Source organism: Schistocerca americana, chromosome 7 (genome assembly GCF_021461395.2).
Source record: "Schistocerca americana isolate TAMUIC-IGC-003095 chromosome 7, iqSchAmer2.1, whole genome shotgun sequence".
NCBI classification, from domain to species: domain Eukaryota; kingdom Metazoa; phylum Arthropoda; class Insecta; order Orthoptera; family Acrididae; genus Schistocerca; species Schistocerca americana.
This window is the reverse complement of record NC_060125.1, coordinates 117,606,537-117,631,978: the sequence shown is the minus strand read 5'-3', so window position 1 is coordinate 117,631,978 and position 25,442 is coordinate 117,606,537. Positions and strand designations below refer to the sequence as shown.

The 25,442-nt window shown below is 54.2% G+C and overlaps 1 protein-coding gene across 1 annotated transcript; it reads right to left on the bottom strand.

Annotated features, from left to right (window-relative positions):
- Positions 1-5,430: 5,430 nt before the first annotated feature.
- LOC124622763 lies at positions 5,431-6,162 on the bottom strand. The gene has a single exon (XM_047148553.1). The coding sequence runs from the start codon at positions 6,160-6,162 to the stop codon at positions 5,431-5,433; it is 732 nt and encodes a 243-aa protein (XP_047004509.1).
- Between the last annotated feature and the right edge of the window lie 19,280 nt (positions 6,163-25,442).

Below are 25,442 nucleotides of genomic sequence, written 5' to 3'. Positions count from 1 at the left end.
TAGTTAGGGCGAGATGCTATCAGGTTCCACAAGGGCAGGGCTCTCTTATAGTTAGGGCGAGATGCTATCAGGACCCACAAGGGCAGGGCTCTCATACAGGCTCTCATGTAGTTAGGGCGAGATGCTAACAGGACCCACAAGGGCAGGGCTTTCATGTAGTTAGGACGAGATGCTATCAGGACTCACAAGGGCAGGGCTCTCATGTAGTTAGGGAGAGATGCTATCAGGACCCACAAGGGCAGGGATCTCATGTAGTTAGGGCGAGATGCTATCAGGACCCACAAGGGCAGGGCTCTCATACAGTTAGGGCGAGATGTTATCAGGATACACAAGGGCAGGGCTCTCATATAGTTAGGGCGAGATGCTATCAGGACCCACAAGGGCAGGGCTCTCATATAGGCTCTCATGTAGTTAGGGCGAGATGCTATCAGGACCCACAAGGGCACGGCTCTCATGTAGTTAGGGCGAGATGCTATCAGGACCCACAAGTGAGGGCTCTCATGTAGTTAGGGCAAGATGCTATCAGGACCCACAAGGGCAGGGCTCTCTTGTAGTTAGGGCGAGATGCTATCAGGATCCAAAAGGGCAGGGCTCCCATATAGGCTCTCATGTAGTTAGGGCGAGATGCTATCAGGACCCACAAGGGCAGGGCTCTCATGTAGTTAGGGCGAGATGTCATCATGACCCACAAGGGCAGGGCTCTCATATAGGCTCTCATGTAGTTAGGGCGAGATGCTATCAGGACCCACAAGGGCAGGGCTCTCATGTAGTTAGGGCGAGATGCTATCAGGACCCACAAGGGCAGGGCTCTCATGTAGTTAGGGCGAGATGCTATCAGGACCCACAAGTCAGGGCTCTCATATAGTTAGGGCGAGATGCTATCAGGACCCACAAGGGCAGGGCTCTCATGTAGTTAGGGCGAGATGCTATCAGCACTCACAAGGGCAGGGCTCTCATATAGTTAGGGCGAGATGCTATCAGGACCCACAAGGGCAGGGCTCTCATGTAGTTAGGGCGAGATGCTATCAGGACCCACAAGGGCAGGGCAGTCATGTAGTTAGGGCGAGATGCTATCAGGATCCACAAGGGCAGGGCTCTAATATAGTTAGGGCGAGATGCTATCAGGACCCACAAGGGCAGGGCTCTCATGTAGATAGTGCGAGATGCTATCAGGACCCACAAGGGCAGGGCTCTCATATAGTTAGGGCGAGATGCAATCAGGACCCACAAGGGCAGGGCTCTCATATAGGCTCTCATGTAGTTAGGGCGAGAGCTATCAGGACCCACAAGGGCAGGGCTCTCATGTAGTTAGGGCGAGATGCTATCAGGACCCACAAGGGCAGGGCTCTCATGTACTTAGGGCGAGATGCTATCAGGACCCACAAGTGCAGGGCTCTCATATAGTTAGGGCGAGATGCTATCAGGATCCACAAGGGCAGGGCTCTCATATAGTTAGGACGAGATGCTATCAGGACCCACAAGGGCAGGGCTCTCATGTAGGCTCTCATGTTCTTAGGGCGAGATGCTATCAGGACCCACAAGGGCAGGGCTCTCATGTAGTTAGGGCGAGATGCTATCAGGACCCACAAGGGCAGGGCTCTCATGTAGTTAGGGCGAGATGGTATCAGGACCCACATGGGCAGGGCTCTCATGTAGTTAGGGCGAGATGTATCAGGATCCACAAGGGCAGGGCTCTCATATAGTTAGGGCAAGATGCTATCAGGACCACAAGGGCAGGGCTCTCATATAGACTCTCATGTAGTTAGGGCGAGATGCTATCAGGACCCACAAGGGCAGGGCTCTCATGTAGTTAGGGCGAGATGCTATCAGGACCCACAAGGGCAGGGCTCTCATGCAGTTAGGGCGAGATGCTATCAGGACCCACAAGGGCAGGGCTCTCATATAGTTAGGGCGAGATGCTATCAGGATCCACAAGAGCAGGGCTCTCATATAGTTAGGGCGAGATGCTATCAGGACCCACAAGGGCAGGGCTCTCATATAGGCTCTCACGTAGTTAGGGCGAGATGCTATCAGGGCCCACAAGGGCAGGGCTCTCATGTAGCTAGGGCGAGATGCTATCAGGACCCACAAGGGCAGGGCTCTCATATAGTTAGGGCGAGATGCTATCTGGATCCACAAGGGCAGGGCTCTCATGTAGTTAGGGCGAGATGCTATCAGGACCCACAAGGGCAGGGCTCTCATATAGGCTCTCATGTAGTTAGGGCGAGATGCTATCAGGACCCACAAGGGCAGGGCTCTCATGTAGTTAGGGCGAGATGCTATCAGGACCCACAAGGGCAGGGCTCTCATGTAGTTAGGGCGAGATGCTATCAGGACCCACAGGGGCAGGGCTCTCATATAGTTAGGGCGAGATGCTATCAGGACCCACAAGGGCAGGGTTCGCATATAGGCTCTCATGTAGTTAGGGCGAGATGCTATCAGGACCCACAAGGGCAGGACTCTCATGTAGTTAGGGCGAGATGCTATCAGGACCCACAAGGGCAGGGCTCTCATGTAGTTAGGGCGAGATGCTATCAGGACCCACAAGGGCAGGGCTCTCATATAGTTAGGGCGAGATGCTATCAGGACCCAGAAGGGCAGGGCTCTCATATAGGCTCTCATGTAGTTAGGGCGAGATGCTATCAGGACCCACAAGGGCAGGGCTCTCATGTAGTTAGGGCGAGAAGCTAGCAGGACCCACAAGGGCAGGGCTCTCATATAGTTAGGACGAGATGCTATCTGGATCCACAAGGGCAGGGCTCTCATATAGTTAGGGCGAGATGCTATCAGGACCCACAAGGGCAGGGCTCTCATATAGTTACGGCGAGATGCTATCGCGACCCAGAAGGGCAGGGCTCTCATATAGTTAGGGCGAGATGCTATCAGGACCCACAAGGGCAGGGCTCTAATATAGCCTCTCATGTAGTTAGGGCGAGATGCTATCAGGACCCACAAGGGCAGGGCTCTCATATAGTTACGGCGAGATGCTATAGTGACCCAGAAGGGCAGGGCTCTCATATAGTTAGGGCGAGATGCTATCAGGACCCACAAGGGCAGGGCTCTCATATAGGCTCTCATGTAGTTAGGGCGAGATGCTATCAGGACCCACAAGGGCAGGGCTCTCATGTAGTTAGGGCGAGATACTATCAGGACCCACAAGGGCAGGGCTCTCATGTAGTTAGGGCGAGATGCTATCAGGACCCACAAGGGCAGGGCTCTCATATAGTTACGGCGAGATGCTATCGTGACCCAGAAGGGCAGGGCTCTCATATAGTTAGGGCGAGATGCTATCAGGACCCACAAGGGCAGGGCTCTAATATAGCCTCTCATGTAGTTAGGGCGAGATGCTATCAGGACCCACAAGGGCAGGGCTCTCATGTAGTTAGGGCGAGATGCCATCAGGACCCACAAGGGCAGGGCTCTCATGTAGTTAGGGCGAGATGCTATCAGGACCCACAAGGGCAGGGCTCTCATATAGTGAGGGCGAGATGTTATCAGGATCCACAAGGGCAGGGCTCTCATATAGTTAAGGCGAGATGCTATCAGGACCCACAAGGGCAGGGCTCTCATATAGGCTCTCATTTAGTTAGGGCGAGATGCTATCAGGACCCACAAGGGCAGGGCTCTCATGTAGTTAGGGCGAGATTTTATCAGGACCCACAAGGGCAGGGCTCTCATGTAGTTAGGGCGAGATGCTATCAGGACCCACAAGGGCAGGGCTCTCATATAGGCTCTCATGTAGTTAGGGCGAGATGCTATCAGGACCCACAAGGGCAGGGCTCTCATGTAGTTAGGGCGAGATACTATCAGGACCCACAAGGGCAGGGCTCTAATATAGCCTCTCATGTAGTTAGGGCGAGATGCTATCAGGACCCACAAGGGCAGGGCTCTCATATAGGCTCTCATGTAGTTAGGGCGAGATGCTATCAGGACCCACAAGGGCAGGGCTCTCATGTAGTTAGGGCGAGATACTATCAGGACCCACAAGGGCAGGGCTCTCATGTAGTTAGGGCGAGATGCTATCAGGACCCACAAGGGCAGGGCTCTCATATAGTTACGGCGAGATGCTATCGTGACCCAGAAGGGCAGGGCTCTCATATAGTTAGGGCGAGATGCTATCAGGACCCACAAGGGCAGGGCTCTAATATAGCCTCTCATGTAGTTAGGGCGAGATGCTATCAGGACCCACAGGGGCAGGGCTCTCATATAGTTAGGGCGAGATGCTATCAGGACCCACAAGGGCAGGGTTCGCATATAGGCTCTCATGTAGTTAGGGCGAGATGCTATCAGGACCCACAAGGGCAGGACTCTCATGTAGTTAGGGCGAGATGCTATCAGGACCCACAAGGGCAGGGCTCTCATGTAGTTAGGGCGAGATGCTATCAGGACCCACAAGGGCAGGGCTCTCATATAGTTAGGGCGAGATGCTATCAGGACCCAGAAGGGCAGGGCTCTCATATAGGCTCTCATGTAGTTAGGGCGAGATGCTATCAGGACCCACAAGGGCAGGGCTCTCATGTAGTTAGGGCGAGAAGCTAGCAGGACCCACAAGGGCAGGGCTCTCATATAGTTAGGACGAGATGCTATCTGGATCCACAAGGGCAGGGCTCTCATATAGTTAGGGCGAGATGCTATCAGGACCCACAAGGGCAGGGCTCTCATATAGTTACGGCGAGATGCTATCGTGACCCAGAAGGGCAGGGCTCTCATATAGTTAGGGCGAGATGCTATCAGGACCCACAAGGGCAGGGCTCTAATATAGCCTCTCATGTAGTTAGGGCGAGATGCTATCAGGACCCACAAGGGCAGGGCTCTCATATAGTTACGGCGAGATGCTATCGTGACCCAGAAGGGCAGGGCTCTCATATAGTTAGGGCGAGATGCTATCAGGACCCACAAGGGCAGGGCTCTCATATAGGCTCTCATGTAGTTAGGGCGAGATGCTATCAGGACCCACAAGGGCAGGGCTCTCATGTAGTTAGGGCGAGATACTATCAGGACCCACAAGGGCAGGGCTCTCATGTAGTTAGGGCGAGATGCTATCAGGACCCACAAGGGCAGGGCTCTCATATAGTTACGGCGAGATGCTATCGTGACCCAGAAGGGCAGGGCTCTCATATAGTTAGGGCGAGATGCTATCAGGACCCACAAGGGCAGGGCTCTAATATAGCCTCTCATGTAGTTAGGGCGAGATGCTATCAGGACCCACAAGGGCAGGGCTCTCATGTAGTTAGGGCGAGATGCCATCAGGACCCACAAGGGCAGGGCTCTCATGTAGTTAGGGCGAGATGCTATCAGGACCCACAAGGGCAGGGCTCTCATATAGTGAGGGCGAGATGTTATCAGGATCCACAAGGGCAGGGCTCTCATATAGTTAAGGCGAGATGCTATCAGGACCCACAAGGGCAGGGCTCTCATATAGGCTCTCATTTAGTTAGGGCGAGATGCTATCAGGACCCACAAGGGCAGGGCTCTCATGTAGTTAGGGCGAGATTTTATCAGGACCCACAAGGGCAGGGCTCTCATGTAGTTAGGGCGAGATGCTATCAGGACCCACAAGGGCAGGGCTCTCATATAGGCTCTCATGTAGTTAGGGCGAGATGCTATCAGGACCCACAAGGGCAGGGCTCTCATGTAGTTAGGGCGAGATACTATCAGGACCCACAAGGGCAGGGCTCTAATATAGCCTCTCATGTAGTTAGGGCGAGATGCTATCAGGACCCACAAGGGCAGGGCACTCATATAGGCTCTCATGTAGTTAGGGCGAGATGCTATCAGGACCCACAAGGGCAGGGCTCTCATGTAGTTAGGGCGAGATACTATCAGGACCCACAAGGGCAGGGCTCTCATGTAGTTAGGGCGAGATGCTATCAGGACCCACAAGGGCAGGGCTCTCTTGTAGTTAGGGCGAGATGCTATCAGGATCCAAAAGGGCAGGGCTCCCATATAGGCTCTCATGTAGTTAGGGCGAGATGCTATCAGGACCCACAAGGGCAGGGCTCTCATGTAGTTAGGGCGAGATGTCATCATGACCCACAAGGGCAGGGCTCTCATATAGGCTCTCATGTAGTTAGGGCGAGATGCTATCAGGACCCACAAGGCCAGGGCTCTCATGTAGTTAGGGCGAGATGCTATCAGGACCCACAAGGGCAGGGCTCTCATGTAGTTAGGGCGAGATGCTATCAGGACCCACAAGTCAGGGCTCTCATATAGTTAGGGCGAGATGCTATCAGGACCCACAAGGGCAGGGCTCTCATGTAGTTAGGGCGAGATGCTATCAGCACTCACAAGGGCAGGGCTCTCATATAGTTAGGGCGAGATGCTATCAGGACCCACAAGGGCAGGGCTCTCATGTAGTTAGGGCGAGATGCTATCAGGACCCACAAGGGCAGGGCAGTCATGTAGTTAGGGCGAGATGCTATCAGGATCCACAAGGGCAGGGCTCTAATATAGTTAGGGCGAGATGCTATCAGGACCCACAAGGGCAGGGCTCTCATGTAGATAGTGCGAGATGCTATCAGGACCCACAAGGGCAGGGCTCTCATATAGTTAGGGCGAGATGCAATCAGGACCCACAAGGGCAGGGCTCTCATATAGGCTCTCATGTAGTTAGGGCGAGAGCTATCAGGACCCACAAGGGCAGGGCTCTCATGTAGTTAGGGCGAGATGCTATCAGGACCCACAAGGGCAGGGCTCTCATGTACTTAGGGCGAGATGCTATCAGGACCCACAAGTGCAGGGCTCTCATATAGTTAGGGCGAGATGCTATCAGGATCCACAAGGGCAGGGCTCTCATATAGTTAGGACGAGATGCTATCAGGACCCACAAGGGCAGGGCTCTCATGTAGGCTCTCATGTTCTTAGGGCGAGATGCTATCAGGACCCACAAGGGCAGGGCTCTCATGTAGTTAGGGCGAGATGCTATCAGGACCCACAAGGGCAGGGCTCTCATGTAGTTAGGGCGAGATGGTATCAGGACCCACATGGGCAGGGCTCTCATGTAGTTAGGGCGAGATGTATCAGGATCCACAAGGGCAGGGCTCTCATATAGTTAGGGCGAGATGCTATCAGGACCACAAGGGCAGGGCTCTCATATAGACTCTCATGTAGTTAGGGCGAGATGCTATCAGGACCCACAAGGGCAGGGCTCTCATGTAGTTAGGGCGAGATGCTATCAGGACCCACAAGGGCAGGGCTCTCATGCAGTTAGGGCGAGATGCTATCAGGACCCACAAGGGCAGGGCTCTCATATAGTTAGGGCGAGATGCTATCAGGATCCACAAGAGCAGGGCTCTCATATAGTTAGGGCGAGATGCTATCAGGACCCACAAGGGCAGGGCTCTCATATAGGCTCTCACGTAGTTAGGGCGAGATGCTATCAGGGCCCACAAGGGCAGGGCTCTCATGTAGCTAGGGCGAGATGCTATCAGGACCCACAAGGGCAGGGCTCTCATATAGTTAGGGCGAGATGCTATCTGGATCCACAAGGGCAGGGCTCTCATGTAGTTAGGGCGAGATGCTATCAGGACCCACAAGGGCAGGGCTCTCATATAGGCTCTCATGTAGTTAGGGCGAGATGCTATCAGGACCCACAAGGGCAGGGCTCTCATGTAGTTAGGGCGAGATGCTATCAGGACCCACAAGGGCAGGGCTCTCATGTAGTTAGGGCGAGATGCTATCAGGACCCACAGGGGCAGGGCTCTCATATAGTTAGGGCGAGATGCTATCAGGACCCACAAGGGCAGGGTTCGCATATAGGCTCTCATGTAGTTAGGGCGAGATGCTATCAGGACCCACAAGGGCAGGACTCTCATGTAGTTAGGGCGAGATGCTATCAGGACCCACAAGGGCAGGGCTCTCATGTAGTTAGGGCGAGATGCTATCAGGACCCACAAGGGCAGGGCTCTCATATAGTTAGGGCGAGATGCTATCAGGACCCAGAAGGGCAGGGCTCTCATATAGGCTCTCATGTAGTTAGGGCGAGATGCTATCAGGACCCACAAGGGCAGGGCTCTCATGTAGTTAGGGCGAGAAGCTAGCAGGACCCACAAGGGCAGGGCTCTCATATAGTTAGGGCGAGATGCTATCTGGATCCACAAGGGCAGGGCTCTCATATAGTTAGGGCGAGATGCTATCAGGACCCACAAGGGCAGGGCTCTCATATAGTTACGGCGAGATGCTATCGTGACCCAGAATGGCAGGGCTCTCATATAGTTAGGGCGAGATGCTATCAGGACCCACAAGGGCAGGGCTCTAATATAGCCTCTCATGTAGTTAGGGCGAGATGCTATCAGGACCCACAAGGGCAGGGCTCTCATATAGTTACGGCGAGATGCTATCGTGACCCAGAAGGGCAGGGCTCTCATATAGTTAGGGCGAGATGCTATCAGGACCCACAAGGGCAGGGCTCTCATATAGGCTCTCATGTAGTTAGGGCGAGATGCTATCAGGACCCACAAGGGCAGGGCTCTCATGTAGTTAGGGCGAGATACTATCAGGACCCACAAGGGCAGGGCTCTCATGTAGTTAGGGCGAGATGCTATCAGGACCCACAAGGGCAGGGCTCTCATATAGTTACGGCGAGATGCTATCGTGACCCAGAAGGGCAGGGCTCTCATATAGTTAGGGCGAGATGCTATCAGGACCCACAAGGGCAGGGCTCTAATATAGCCTCTCATGTAGTTAGGGCGAGATGCTATCAGGACCCACAAGGGCAGGGCTCTCATGTAGTTAGGGCGAGATGCCATCAGGACCCACAAGGGCAGGGCTCTCATGTAGTTAGGGCGAGATGCTATCAGGACCCACAAGGGCAGGGCTCTCATATAGTGAGGGCGAGATGTTATCAGGATCCACAAGGGCAGGGCTCTCATATAGTTAAGGCGAGATGCTATCAGGACCCACAAGGGCAGGGCTCTCATATAGGCTCTCATTTAGTTAGGGCGAGATGCTATCAGGACCCACAAGGGCAGGGCTCTCATGTAGTTAGGGCGAGATTTTATCAGGACCCACAAGGGCAGGGCTCTCATGTAGTTAGGGCGAGATGATATCAGGACCCACAAGGGCAGGGCTCTCATATAGGCTCTCATGTAGTTAGGGCGAGATGCTATCAGGACCCACAAGGGCAGGGCTCTCATGTAGTTAGGGCGAGATACTATCAGGACCCACAAGGGCAGGGCTCTAATATAGCCTCTCATGTAGTTAGGGCGAGATGCTATCAGGACCCACAAGGGCAGGCCTCTCATATAGGCTCTCATGTAGTTAGGGCGAGATGCTATCAGGACCCACAAGGGCAGGGCTCTCATGTAGTTAGGGCGAGATACTATCAGGACCCACAAGGGCAGGGCTCTCATGTAGTTAGGGCGAGATGCTATCAGGACCCACAAGGGCAGGGCTCTAATATAGCCTCTCATGTAGTTAGGGCGAGATGCTATCAGGACCCACAAGGGCAGGGCTCTCATGTAGTTAGGGCGAGATGCCATCAGGACCCACAAGGGCAGGGCTCTCATGTAGTTAGGGCGAGATGCTATCAGGACCCACAAGGGCAGGGCTCTCATATAGTGAGGGCGAGATGTTATCAGGATCCACAAGGGCAGGGCTCTCATATAGTTAAGGCGAGATGCTATCAGGACCCACAAGGGCAGGGCTCTCATGTAGTTAGGGCGAGATGCCATCAGGACCCACAAGGGCAGGGCTCTCATATAGGCTCTCATGTAGTTAGGGCTAGATGCTATCAGGACCCACAAGGGCAGGGCTCTCATGTACTTAGGGCGAGATGCCACCAGGACCCACAAGGGCAGGGCACTCATATGGTTAGGGCGAGATGCTATCAGGATCCACAAGGGCAGGGCTCTCATATAGTTAGGGCGAGATGCTATCAGGACCCACAAGTGCAGGGCTCTGATATAGGCTCTCATATAGTTAGGGCGAGATGCTATCAGGACCCACAAGGGCTGGGCTCTCATGTAGTTAGGGCGACATGCTATCAGGACCCACAAGGGCAGGGCTCTCATATAGGCTCTCATGTAGTTAGGGCGAGATGCTATCAGGACCCACAAGGGCAGGGCTCTCATGTAGTTACGGCGAGATGCTATCAGGACCCACAAGGGCAGGGCTCTCATGTAGTTAGGGCGAGATGCTATCAGGACCCACGAGGGCAGGGCTCTCATATAGTTAGGGCGAGATGCTATCAGGATCCACAAGGGCAGGGCTCTCATATAGTTAGGGCGAGATGCTATCAGGACCCACAAGGGCAAGGCTCTCATATAGGCTCTCATGTAGTTAGGGCGAGATGCTATCAGGACCCACAAGGGCAGAGCTCTCATGTGGTTTGGGCGAGATGCTATCAGGACCCACAAGGGCAGGGCTCTCATGTAGTTAGGGCGAGATGCCATCAGGACCCACAAGGGCAGGGCTCTCATATAGGCTCTCATGTAGTTTGGGCGAGATGCTATCAGGACCCACAAGGGCAGAGCTCTCATGTAGTTTGGGCGAGATGCTATCAGGACCCACAAGGGCAGGGCTCTCTTGCAGTTAGCGCGAGATGCTATCAGGACCCACAAGGGCAGGGCTCTCATATAGTTAGGGCGAGATGCTATCAGGATCCACAAGAGCAGGGCTCTCATATAGTTAGGGCGAGATGCTATCAGGACCCACAAGGGCAGGGCTCTCATATAGGCTCTCATGTAGTTAGGGCGAGATGCTATCAGGGCCCACAAGGGCAGGGCTCTCATGTAGCTAGGGCGAGATGCTATCAGGACCCACAAGGGCAGGGCTCTCATATAGTTAGGGCGAGATGCTATCTGGATCCACAAGGGCAGGGCTCTCATGTAGTTAGGGCGAGATGCTATCAGGACCCACAAGGGCAGGGCTCTCATATAGGCTCTCATGTAGTTAGGGCGAGATGCTATCAGGACCCACAAGGGCAGGGCTCTCATGTAGTTAGGGCGAGATGCTATCAGGACCCACAAGGGCAGGGCTCTCATGTAGTTAGGGCGAGATGCTATCAGGACCCACAGGGGCAGGGCTCTCATATAGTTAGGGCGAGATGCTATCAGGACCCACAAGGGCAGGGTTCGCATATAGGCTCTCATGTAGTTAGGGCGAGATGCTATCAGGACCCACAAGGGCAGGACTCTCATGTAGTTAGGGCGAGATGCTATCAGGACCCACAAGGGCAGGGCTCTCATGTAGTTAGGGCGAGATGCTATCAGGACCCACAAGGGCAGGGCTCTCATATAGTTAGGGCGAGATGCTATCAGGACCCAGAAGGGCAGGGCTCTCATATAGGCTCTCATGTAGTTAGGGCGAGATGCTATCAGGACCCACAAGGGCAGGGCTCTCATGTAGTTAGGGCGAGAAGCTAGCAGGACCCACAAGGGCAGGGCATTCATATAGTTAGGACGAGATGCTATCTGGATCCACAAGGGCAGGGCTCTCATATAGTTAGGGCGAGATGCTATCAGGACCCACAAGGGCAGGGCTCTCATATAGGCTCTCATGTAGTTAGGGCGAGATGCTATCAGGACCCACAAGGGCAGGGCTCTCATGTAGTTAGGGCGAGATACTATCAGGACCCACAAGGGCAGGGCTCTCATGTAGTTAGGGCGAGATGCTATCAGGACCCACAAGGGCAGGGCTCTCATATAGTTACGGCGAGATGCTATCGTGACCCAGAAGGGCAGGGCTCTCATATAGTTAGGGCGAGATGCTATCAGGACCCACAAGGGCAGGGCTCTAATATAGCCTCTCATGTAGTTAGGGCGAGATGCTATCAGGACCCACAAGGGCAGGGCTCTCATGTAGTTAGGGCGAGATGCCATCAGGACCCACAAGGGCAGGGCTCTCATGTAGTTTGGGCGAGATGCTATCAGGACCCACAAGGGCAGGGCTCTCATATAGTGAGGGCGAGATGTTATCAGGATCCACAAGGGCAGGGCTCTCATATAGTTAAGGCGAGATGCTATCAGGACCCACAAGGGCAGGGCTCTCATATAGGCTCTCATGTAGTTAGGGCGAGATGCTATCAGGACCCACAAGGGCAGGGCTCTCATGTAGTTAGGGCGAGATTTTATCAGGACCCACAAGGGCAGGGCTCTCATGTAGTTAGGGCGAGATGCTATCAGGACCCACAAGGGCAGGGCTCTCATATAGGCTCTCATGTAGTTAGGGCGAGATGCTATCAGGACCCACAAGGGCAGGGCTCTCATGTAGTTAGGGCGAGATGCCATCAGGACCCACAAGTGCAGGGCTCTCATATAGGCTCTCATGTAGTTAGGGCTAGATGCTATCAGGACCCACAAGGGCAGGGCTCTCATGTACTTAGGGCGAGATGCCACCAGGACCCACAAGGGCAGGGCACTCATATGGTTAGGGCGAGATGCTATCAGGATCCACAAGGGCAGGGCTCTCATATAGTTAGGGCGAGATGCTATCAGGACCCACAAGTGCAGGGCTCTGATATAGGATCTCATATAGTTAGGGCGAGATGCTATCAGGACCCACAAGGGCTGGGCTCTCATGTAGTTAGGGCGACATGCTATCAGGACCCACAAGGGCAGGGCTCTCATATAGGCTCTCATGTAGTTAGGGCGAGATGCTATCAGGACCCACAAGGGCAGGGCTCTCATGTAGTTACGGCGAGATGCTATCAGGACCCACAAGGGCAGGGCTCTCATGTAGTTAGGGCGAGATGCTATCAGGACCCACGAGGGCAGGGCTCTGATATAGTTAGGGCGAGATGCTATCAGGATCCACAAGGGCAGGGCTCTCATATAGTTAGGGCGAGATGCTATCAGGACCCACAAGGGCAAGGCTCTCATATAGGCTCTCATGTAGTTAGGGCGAGATGCTATCAGGACCCACAAGGGCAGAGCTCTCAAGTAGTTTGGGCGAGATGCTATCAGGACCCACAAGGGCAGGGCTCTCATATAGGCTCTCATGTAGTTAGGGGGAGATGCTATCAGGACCCACAAGGGCAGGGCTCTCATATAGGCTCTCATATCGTTAGGGCGAGATGCTATCAGGACCCACAAGGGCAGGGCTCTCATGTAGTTAGGGCGAGATGCCATCAGGACCCACAAGGGCAGGGCTCTCATATAGGCTCTCATGTAGTTTGGGCGAGATGCTATCAGGACCCACAAGGGCAGGGCTCTCATGTAGTTAGGGCGAGATGCTATCAGGACCCACAAGGGCAGGACTCTCATGTAGTTAGGGCGAGATGCTATCAGGACCCACAAGGGCAGGGCTCTCATGTAGTTAGAGCGAGATGCTATCAGGACCCACAAGGGCAGGGCTCTCATATAGTTAGGGCGAGATGCTATCAGGACCCAGAAGGGCAGGGCTCTCATATAGGCTCTCATGTAGTTAGGGCGAGATGCTATCAGGACCCACAAGGGCAGGGCTCTCATGTAGTTAGGGCGAGAAGCTAGCAGGACCCACAAGGGCAGGGCTCTCATATAGTTAGGACGAGATGCTATCTGGATCCACAAGGGCAGGGCTCTCATATAGTTAGGGCGAGATGCTATCAGGACCCACAAGGGCAGGGCTCTCATATAGGCTCTCATGTAGTTAGGGCGAGATGCTATCAGGGCCCACAAGGGCTGGGCTCTCATGTAGTTAGGGCGAGATACTATCAGGACCCACAAGGGCAGGGCTCTCATGTAGTTAGGGCGAGATGCTATCAGGACCCACAAGGGCAGGGCTCTCATATAGTTACGGCGAGATGCTATCGTGACCCAGAAGGGCAGGGCTCTCATATAGTTAGGGCGAGATGCTATCAGGACCCACAAGGGCAGGGCTCTAATATAGCCTCTCATGTAGTTAGGGCGAGATGCTATCAGGACCCACAAGGGCAGGGCTCTCATGTAGTTAGGGCGAGATGCTATCAGGACCCATAAGGGCAGGGCTCTCATGAAGTTTGGGCGAGATGCTATCAGGACCCACAAGGGCAGGGCTCTCATATAGGCTCTCATGTAGTTAGGGGGAGATGCTATCAGGACCCACGAGGGCAGGGCTCTCATATAGTTAGGGCGAGATACTATCAGGACCCACAAGGGCAGGGCTCTCATGTAGTTAGGGCGAGATGCTATCAGGACCCATAAGGGCAGGGCTCTCATGAAGTTTGGGCGAGATGCTATCAGGACCCACAAGGGCAGGGCTCTCATATAGGCTCTCATGTAGTTAGGGGGAGATGCTATCAGGACCCACAAGGGCAGGGCTCTCATGTAGTTAGGGCGAGATGCTATCAGGACCCATAAGGGCAGGGCTCTCATGAAGTTTGGGCGAGATGCTATCAGGACCCACAAGGGCAGGGCTCTCATATAGGCTCTCATGTAGTTAGGGCGAGATGCTATCAGGACCCACGAGGGCAGGGCTCTCATATAGTTAGGGCGAGATACTATCAGGACCCACAAGGGCAGGGCTCTCATGTAGTTAGGGCGAGATGCTATCAGGACCCATAAGGGCAGGGCTTTCATGAAGTTTGGGCGAGATGCTATCAGGACCCACAAGGGCAGGGCTCTCATATAGGCTCTCATATAGTTAGGGCGAGATGCTATCAGGATCCACAAGGGCAGGGCTCTCATATAGTTAGGACGAGATGCTACCAGGACCCACAAGGGCAGGGCTCTCATATAGGCTCTCATGTAGTTAGGGGGAGATGCCATCAGGACCCACAAGGGCAGGGCTCTCATATAGGCTCTCATGTAGTTTGGGCGAGATGCTATCAGGACCCACAAGGGCAGAGCTCTCATGTAGTTTGGGCTAGATGCTATCAGGACCCACAAGGGCAGGGCTCTCATATAGGCTCTCATGTAGTTAGGGCGAGATGCTATCAGGACCCACAAGGGCAGGGCTCTCATGTAGTTACGGCGAGATGCTATCAGGACCCACAAGGGCAGGGCTCTCATGTAGTTAGGGCGAGATGCTATCAGGACCCACGAGGGCAGGGCTCTCATATAGTTAGGGCGAGATACTATCAGGACCCACAAGGGCAGGGCTCTCATGTAGTTAGGGCGAGATGCTATCAGGACCCATAAGGGCAGGGCTCTCATGAAGTTTGGGCGAGATGCTATCAGGACCCACAAGGGCAGGGCTCTCATATAGTTAGGGCGAGATGCTATCAGGACCCACAAGGGCAGGGCTCTCATATAGGTTCTCATATCGTTAGGGCGAGATGCTATCAGGACCCACAAAGGCAGGGCTCTCATGTAGTTAGGGCGAGATGCTATCAGGACCCACAAGGGCAGGGCTCTCATGTAGTTAGGGCGAGATGCTATCAGGACCCACAAGGGCAGGGCTCTCATGTAGTTAGGGCGAGATGCTATCAGGACCCACAAGGGCAGGGCTCTCATATAGTTAGGGCGAGATGCTATCAGGACCCACAAGGGCAGGGCAGCGCTCTCATATAGTTAGGGCGAGATGCTATCAGGACCCACAAGGGCAGGGCTCTCATATAGTTAGGGCGAGATGCTATCAGGACCCACAAGGGCAGGGCTCTCATGTAGTTAGGGCGAGATGCTATCAGGACCCACAAGGGCAGGGCTCTCATATAGTTAGGGCGAGATGCTATCAGGACCCACAAGGGCAGGGCTCTCATGTAGTTAGGGCGAGATGCTATCAGGACCCACATGGGCAGGGCTCTCATATAGTTAGGGTGAGATGCTATCAGGACCCACAAGGGCTGGGCTCTCATATAGTTAGGGCGCGATGCTATCAGGACCCACAAGGGCAGGGCTCACATATATGCTCTCATGTAGTTAGGGCGAGATGCTATCAGGACCCACAAGGGCAGGGCTCTCATGTAGTTAGGGCGAGATGCTATCAGGACTCACAAGGGCAGGGTTCTCATATAGTTAGGGCGAGATGCTATCAGGACCCACAAGGGCAGGGCTCTCATATAGTTAGGGCGAGATGCTATCAGGATCCACAAGGGCAGGGCTCTCATATAGTTAGGGCGAGATGCTATCAGGACCCACAAGGGCAGGGCTCTCATATAGGCTCTCATGTAGTTAGGGCGAGATGCTATCAGGACCCACAAGGGCAGGGCTCTCATGTAGTTAGGGCGAAATGCTATCAGGACCCACAGGGGCAGGGCTCTCATGTAGTTAGGGCGAGATGCTATTAGGACCCACAAGGGCAGGGCTCACATATAGTTAGGGCGAGATGCTATCAGGACCCACAAGGGCAGGGCTCTCATATAGTTGGGGCGAGATGCTATCAGGATCCACAAGGGCAGGGCTCACATATAGTTAGGGCGAGATGCTATCAGGACCCACAAGGGCAGGGCTCTCATATAGGCTCTCACATAGTTAGGGCGAGATGCTATCAGGACCCACAAGGGAAGGGCTCTCATGTAGTTAGTGCGAGATGCTATCAGGACCCACAAGGGCAGGGCTCTCATGTACTTAGGGCGAGATGCTATCAGGACCCACAAGGGCAGGGCTCTCATATAGTTAGGGCGAGATGCTATCAGGACCCACAGGGGCAGGGCTCTCATATAGTTAGGGCGAGATGCTATCAGGACCCACAAGGGCAGGGCTCTCATATAGTTAGGGCGAGATGCTATCAGGATCCACAAGGTCAGGGCTCTCATATAGTTAGGGCGAGATGCTATCAGGACCCACAAGGGCAGGGCTCTCATATAGGCTCTCATATAGTTAGGGCGAGATGCTATCAGGACCCACAAGGGCAGGGCTCTGATGTAGTTAGGGCGAGATGCTATCAGGACCCACAAGGGCAGGGCTCTCATATAGTTAGGGCGAGATGCTATCAGGACCCACAAGGGCAGGGCTCTCATATAGTTAGGGCGAGATGCTATCAGGACCCACAAGGGCAGGGCTCTCATATAGTTAGGGCGAGATGCTATCAGGACCCACAAGGGCAGGGCTTCCATATAGGCTCTCATGTAGTTAGGGCGAGATGCTATTAGGACCCAAAAGCGCAGGGCTCTCATGTAGTTAGGGCGAGATGCTATCAGGACCCACAAGCGCAGGGCTCTCATGTAGTTAGGGCGAGATGCTATCAGGACCCACAAGGGCAGGGCTCTCATATAGTTAGGGCGAGATGCTATCAGGACCCACAAGGGCAGGGCTCTCATATAGTTAGGGCGAGATGCTATCAGGATCCACAAGGGCAGGGCTCTCATATAGTTAGGGCGAGATGCTATCAGGACCCACAAGGGCAGGGCTCAAATTTAGTTAGGGCGAGATGCTATCAGGACCCACAAGGGCAGGGCTCTCATGTAGTTAGGGCGAGATGCTATCAGGACCCACAAGGGCACGGCTCTCATGTACTTAGGGCGAGATGCTATCAGGACCCACAAGGGCAGGGCTCTCATGTAGTTAGGGCGAGATGCTATCAGGACCCACAAGGGCAGGGCTCTCATATAGTTAGGGCGAGATGCTATCAGGACCCACAAGGGCAGGGCTCTCACATAGTTAGGGCGAGATGCTATCAGGACCCACAAGGGCAGGGCTCTCATATAGTTAGGGCGAGATGCTATCAGGATCCACAAGGGCAGGGCTCTCATATAGTTAGGGCGAGATGCTATCAGGACCCACAAGGGCAGGGCTCTCATATGGGCTCTCATGTAGTTAGGGCGAGATGCTATGAGGACCCACATGGGCAGGGCTCTCATGTAGTTAGGGCGAGATGCTATCAGGACCCACAAGGGCAGGGCTCCCATGTAGTTAGGGCGAGATGCTATCAGGACCCACAAGGGCAGCGCTCTCATATAGTTAGGGCGAGTAGCTATCAGGACCCACAAGGGCAGGGCTCTCATATAGTTAGGGCGAGATGCTATCAGGATCCACAAGGGCAGGGCTCTCATATAGTTAGGGCGAGATGCTATCAGGACCCACAAGGGCAGGGCTCTCATATAGGCTCTCATGTAGTTAGGCCGAGATGCCATCAGGACCCACAAGGGCAGGGCTCTCATGTAGTTAGGGCGAGATGCTATCAGGACCCACAAGGGCAGGGCTCTCATGTAGTTAGGGCGAGATGCTATCAGGACCCACAAGGGCAGGGCTCTCATATAGGCTCTCATGTAGTTAGGGCGAGATGCTATCAGGACCCACAAGGGCAGGGCTCTCATGTAGTTACGGCGAGATGCTATCAGGACCCACAAGGGCACGGCTCTCATGTAGTTAGGGCGAGATGCTATCAGGACCCACAAGGGCAGGGCTCTCATGTACTTAGGGCGAGATGCTATCAGGACCCACAAGGGCAGGGCTCTCATATAGGCTCCCATGTAGTTAGGGCGAGATGCTATCAGGACCCACAAGGGCAGGGCTCTCATGTAGTTACGGCGAGATGCTATCAGGACCCACAAGGGCAGGGCTCTCATGTAGTTATGGCGAGATGCTATCAGGACCCACAAGGGCAGGGCTCTCATATTGGCTCTCATGTAGTTAGGGCGAGATGCTATCAGGACCCACAAGGGCAGGGCTCTCATGTAGTTAGGGCGAGATGCTATCAGGACCCACAAGGGCAGAACTCTCATATAGTTAGGGCGAGATGCTATCAGGATCCACAAGGGCAGGGCTCTCATATAGTTAGGGCGAGATGCTATCAGGACCCACAAGGGCAGGGCTCTCATATAGGCTCTCATATAGTTAGGGCGAGATGCTATCAGGACCCACAAGGGCTGGGCTCTCATGTAGTTAGGGCGAGATGCTATCAGGACCCACAAGGGCACGGCTCTCATGTAGTTAGGGCGAGATGCTATCAGGACCCACAAGGGCAGGGCTCTCATATAGGCTCTCATGTAGTTAGGGCGAGATGCTATCAGGACCCACAAGGGCAGGGCTCTCATGTAGTTAGGGCGAGATGCTATCAGGACCCACAAGGGCAGGGCTCTCGTATAGTTAGGGCGAGATGCTATCAGGACCCACAAGGGCAGGGCTCTCATATAGGCTCTCATGTAGTTAGGGCGAGATGCTATCAGGACCCACTAAGGCAAGGCTCTCATGTAGTTAGGGCGAGATGCTATCAGGACCCACAAGGGCAGGGCTCTCATATAGTTAGGGCGAGATGCTATCAGGACCCACAAGGGCAGGGCTCTCATGTAGTTAGGGCGAGATGCTATCAGGACCCACATGGGCAGGGCTCTCATATAGTTAGGGCGAGATGCTATCAGGACCCACAAGGGGAGGGCTCTCATATAGTTAGGGCGAGATGCTATCAGGACCCACAAGGGCAGGGCTCTCATATATGCTCTCATGTAGTTAGGGCGAGATGCTATCAGGACCCACAAGGGCCGGCCTCTCATGTAGTTAGGGCGAGATGCTATCAGGACCCACAAGGGCAGGGCTCTCATGTACTTAGGGCGAGATGCTTTCAGGACCCACAAGGGCAGGGCTCTCATATAGTTAGAAAGAGATGCTATCAGGACCCACAAGGGCAGGGCTTTCATACAGTTAGGGCGAGATGCTATCAGGACCCACAAGGGCAGGGTTCTCATATAGTTAGGGCGAGATGCTATCAGGACCCACAAGGGCAGGGCTCTCATATAGTTAGGGCGAGATGCTATCAGGATCCACAAGGGCAGGGCTCTCATATAGTTAGGGCGAGATGCTATCAGGACCCACAAGGGCAGGGCTCTCATATAGGCTCTCATGAAGTTAGGGCGAGATGCTATCAGGACCCACAAGGGCAGGGCTCTCATGTAGTTAGGGCGAGATGCTATCAGGACCCACAAGGGCAGGGCTCTCATGAAGTTAGGGCGAGATGCTATCAGTACCCACAACGGCAGGGCTCTCATATAGTTAGGACGAGATGCTATCAGGATCCACAAGGGCAGGGCTCTCATATAGTTAGGGCGAGATGCTATCAAGACCCACAAGGGCAGGGCTCTCATATAGGCTCTCATATAGTTAGGGCGAGATGCTATCAGGACCCACAAGGGCAGGGCTCTCATGTAGTTAGTGCGAGATGCTATCAGGACCCACAAGGGCAGGGCTCTCATGTACTTAGGGCGAGATGCTATCAGGACCCACAAGGGCAGGGCTCTCATATAGTTAGGGCGAGATGCTATCAGGACCCACAACGGCAGGGCTCTCATATAGTTAGGGCGAGATGCTATCAGGACCCACAAGGGCAGGGCTCTCATATAGTTAGGGCGAGATGCTATCAGGACCCACAAGGGTAGGGCTCTCATATAGTTAGTTCGAGATGCTATCAGGATCCACAAGGGCAGGGCTCTCATATAGTTAGGGCGAGATGCTATCAGGACCCTCAAGGGCAGGGCTCTCATATAGGCTCTCATATAGTTAGGGCGAGATGCTATCAGGACCCTCAAGGGCAGGGCTCTCATGTAGTTAGGGCGAGATGCTATCAGGACCCACAAGGGCAGGGCTCTCATATAGTTAGGGCGAGATCCTATCAGGACCCACAAGGGCAGGGCTCTCATATAGTTAGGGCGAGATGCTATCAGGACCCACAAGGGCAGGGCTCTCATATAGTTAGGGCGTGATGCTATCAGGAACCACAAGGGCAGAGCTCTCATATAGTTAGGGCGAGATGCTATCAGGACCCTCAAGGGCAGGGCTCTCATATGGGCTCTCATATAGTTAGGGCGAGATGCTATGAGGACCCTCAAGGGCAGGGCTCTCATGTAGTTAGGGCGAGATGCTTTCAGGACCCACAAGGGCAGGGCTCTCATATAGTTAGGGCGAGATCCTATCAGGACCCACAAGGGCAGGGCTCTCATATAGTTAGGGCGAGATGCTATCAGGACCCACAAGGGCAGGGCTCTCATGTAGTTAGGGCGTGATGCTATCAGGATCCACAAGGGAAGAGCTCTCATATAGTTAGGGCGAGATGCTATCAGGACCCACAAGGGCAGGGCTCTCATATAGGCTCTCATATAAGTAGGGCGATATGCTATCAGGACCCACAAGGGCAGGGCTCTCATGTAGTTAGGGCGAGATGCTATCAGGACCCACAAGGGCAGGGCTCTCATGTACTTAGGGCGAGATGCTATCAGGACCCACAAGGGCAGGGCTCTCATATAGTTAGGGCGAGATGCTATCAGGACCCACAAGGGCAGGGCTCTCATATAGTTAGGGCGAGATGCTATCAGGACCCACAAGGGCAGGGCTCTCATATAGTTAGGGCGAGATGCTATCAGGACCCACAAGGGCAGGGCTCTCATATAGTTAGGGCGAGATGCTATCAGGATCCACAAGGGCAGGGCTCTCATATAGTTAGGGCGAGATGCTATCAGGACCCACAAGGGCAGGGCTCTCATATAGACTCTCATGTAGTTAGGGCGAGATGCTATCAGGACCACAAGGGCAGGGCTCTCATGTAGTTAGGGCGAGATGCTATCGGGACCCACAAGGGCTGGGCTCTCATGTAGTTAGGGCGAGATGCTATCAGGACCCACAAGGGCAGGGCTCTCATATAGGCTCTCATGTAGTTACAGCGAGATGCTATCAGGACCCACAAGGGCAGGGCTCTCATGTAGTTAGGGCGAGATGCTATCAGGACCCACAAGGGCAGGGCTCTCATGTAGTTAGGGCGAGATGCTATCAGGACCCACAAGGGCAGGGCTCTCATATAGTTAGGGCGAGACGCTATCAGGACCCAGAAGGGCAGGGCTCTCATATAGTTAGGGCGAGATGCTATCAGGACCCACAAGGGCAGGGCTCTCATGTAGTTAGGGCGAGATGCTATCAGGACCCACAAGGGCAGGGCTCTCATATAGTTAGGGCGAGATGCTACCAGGACCCACAAGGGCAGGGCTCTCATATAGGCTCTCATGTAGTTAGGGCGAGATGCTATCAGGACCCACAAGGGCAGGGCTGTCATGTAGTTACGGCGAGATGCTATCAGGACCCACAAGGGCAGGGCTCTCATATAGTTAGGGCGAGATGCTATCAGGACCCACAAGGGCAGGGCTCTCATGTAGTTAGGGCGTGATGCTATCAGGATCCACAAGGGAAGAGCTCTCATATAGTTAGGGCGAGATGCTATCAGGACCCACAAGGGCAGGGCTCTCATATAGGCTCTCATATAAGTAGGGCGATATGCTATCAGGACCCACAAGGGCAGGGCTCTCATGTAGTTAGGGCGAGATGCTATCAGGACCCACAAGGGCAGGGCTCTCATGTACTTAGGGCGAGATGCTATCAGGACCCACAAGGGCAGGGCTCTCATATAGTTAGGGCGAGATGCTATCAGGACCCACAAGGGCAGGGCTCTCATATAGTTAGGGCGAGATGCTATCAGGACCCACAAGGGCAGGGCTCTCATATAGTTAGGGCGAGATGCTATCAGGACCCACAAGGGCAGGGCTCTCATATAGTTAGGGCGAGATGCTATCAGGATCCACAAGGGCAGGGCTCTCATATAGTTAGGGCGAGATGCTATCAGGACCCACAAGGGCAGGGCTCTCATATAGACTCTCATGTAGTTAGGGCGAGATGCTATCAGGACCACAAGGGCAGGGCTCTCATGTAGTTAGGGCGAGATGCTATCGGGACCCACAAGGGCTGGGCTCTCATGTAGTTAGGGCGAGATGCTATCAGGACCCACAAGGGCAGGGCTCTCATATAGGCTCTCATGTAGTTACAGCGAGATGCTATCAGGACCCACAAGGGCAGGGCTCTCATGTAGTTAGGGCGAGATGCTATCAGGACCCACAAGGGCAGGGCTCTCATGTAGTTAGGGCGAGATGCTATCAGGACCCACAAGGGCAGGGCTCTCATATAGTTAGGGCGAGACGCTATCAGGACCCAGAAGGGCAGGGCTCTCATATAGTTAGGGCGAGATGCTATCAGGACCCACAAGGGCAGGGCTCTCATGTAGTTAGGGCGAGATGCTATCAGGACCCACAAGGGCAGGGCTCTCATATAGTTAGGGCGAGATGCTACCAGGACCCACAAGGGCAGGGCTCTCATATAGGCTCTCATGTAGTTAGGGCGAGATGCTATCAGGACCCACAAGGGCAGGGCTGTCATGTAGTTACGGCGAGATGCTATCAGGACCCACAAGGGCAGGGCTCTCATATAGTTAGGGCGAGATGCTATCAGGACCCACAAGGGCAGGGCTCTCATGTAGTTAGGGCGTGATGCTATCAGGATCCACAAGGGAAGAGCTCTCATATAGTTAGGGCGAGATGCTATCAGGACCCACAAGGGCAGGGCTCTCATATAGGCTCTCATATAAGTAGGGCGATATGCTATCAGGACCCACAAGGGCAGGGCTCTCATGTAGTTAGGGCGAGATGCTATCAGGACCCACAAGGGCAGGGCTCTCATGTACTTAGGGCGAGATGCTATCAGGACCCACAAGGGCAGGGCTCTCATATAGTTAGGGCGAGATGCTATCAGGACCCACAAGGGCAGGGCTCTCATATAGTTAGGGCGAGATGCTATCAGGACCCACAAGGGCAGGGCTCTCATATAGTTAGGGCGAGATGCTATCAGGACCCACAAGGGCAGGGCTCTCATGTAGTTAGGGCGTGATGCTATCAGGATCCACAAGGGAAGAGCTCTCATATAGTTAGGGCGAGATGCTATCAGGACCCACAAGGACAGGGCTCTCATATAGGCTCTCATATAAGTAGGGCGATATGCTATCAGGACCCACAAGGGCAGGGCTCTCATGTAGTTAGGGCGAGATGCTATCAGGACCCACAAGGGCAGGGCTCTCATGTACTTAGGGCGAGATGCTATCAGGACCCACAAGGGCAGGGCTCTCATATAGTTAGGGCGAGATGCTATCAGGACCCACAAGGGCAGGGCTCTCATATAGTTAGGGCGAGATGCTATCAGGACCCACAAGGGCAGGGCTCTCATATAGTTAGGGCGAGATGCTATCAGGACCCACAAGGGAAGGGCTCTCATATAGGCTCTCATATAAGTAGGGCGATATGCTATCAGGACCCACAAGGGCAGGGCTCTCATGTAGTTAGGGCGAGATGCTACCAGGACCCACAAGGGCAGGGCTCTCATGTACTTAGGGCGAGATGCTATCAGGACCCACAAGGGCAGGGCTCTCATATAGTTAGGGCGAGATGCTATCAGGACCCACAAGGGCAGGGCTCTCATATAGTTAGGGCGAGATGCTATCAGGACCCACAAGGGCAGGGCTCTCATATAGTTAGGGCGAGATGCTATCAGGACCCACAAGGGCAGGGCTCTCATATAGTTAGGGCGAGATGCTATCAGGATCCACAAGGGCAGGGCTCTCATATAGTTAGGGCGAGATGCTATCAGGACCCACAAGGGCAGGGCTCTCATATAGGCTCTCATGTAGTAAGGGCGAGATGCTATCAGGACCCACAAGGGCAGGGCTCTCATGTAGTTAGGGCGAGATGCTATCAGGACCCACAAGGGCAGGGCTCTCATGTAGTTAGGGCGAGATGCTATCAGGACCCACAAGGGCAGGGCTCTCATATAGTTAGGGCGAGATGCTATCAGGATCCACAAGGGCAGGGCTCTCATATAGTTAGGGCGAGATGCTATCAGGACCCACAAGGGCAGGGCTCTCATATAGACTCTCATGTAGTTAGGGCGAGATGCTATCAGGACCACAAGGGCAGGGCTCTCATGTAGTTAGGGCGAGATGCTATCGGGACCCACAAGGGCTGGGCTCTCATGTAGTTAGGGCGAGATGCTATCAGGACCCACAAGGGCAGGGCTCTCATATAGGCTCTCATGTAGTTACAGCGAGATGCTATCAGGACCCACAAGGGCAGGGCTCTCATGTAGTTAGGGCGAGATGCTATCAGGACCCACAAGGGCAGGGCTCTCATGTAGTTAGGGCGAGATGCTATCAGGACCCACAAGGGCAGGGCTCTCATATAGTTAGGGCGAGACGCTATCAGGACCCAGAAGGGCAGGGCTCTCATATAGTTAGGGCGAGATGCTATCAGGACCCACAAGGGCAGGGCTCTCATGTAGTTAGGGCGAGATGCTATCAGGACCCACAAGGGCAGGGCTCTCTTGTAGTTAGGGCGAGATGCCATCAGGACCCACAAGGGCAGGGCTCTCATATAGGCTCTCATGTAGTTAGGGCGAGATGCTATCAGGACCCACAAGGGCAGGGCTCTCATGTAGTTAGGGCGAGATGCTATCAGGACCCACAAGGGCAGGGCTCTCATATAGTTGGGGCGAGATGCTATCAGGACCCACAAGGGCAGGGCTCTCATATAGGCTCTCATGTAGTTAGGGCGAGATGCTATCAGGACCCACAAGGGCAGGGCTGTCATGTAGTTACGGCGAGATGCTATCAGGACCCACAAGGGCAGGGCTCTCATATAGTTAGGGCGAGATGCTATCAGGATCCACAAGGGCAGGGCTCTCATATAGTTAGGGCGAGATGCTATCAGGACCCACAAGGGCAGGGCTCTCATGTAGTTAGGGCGAGATGCTATCAGGACCCACAAGGGCAGGGCTCTCATATGGGCTCTCATGTAGTTAGGGCGAGATGCTATC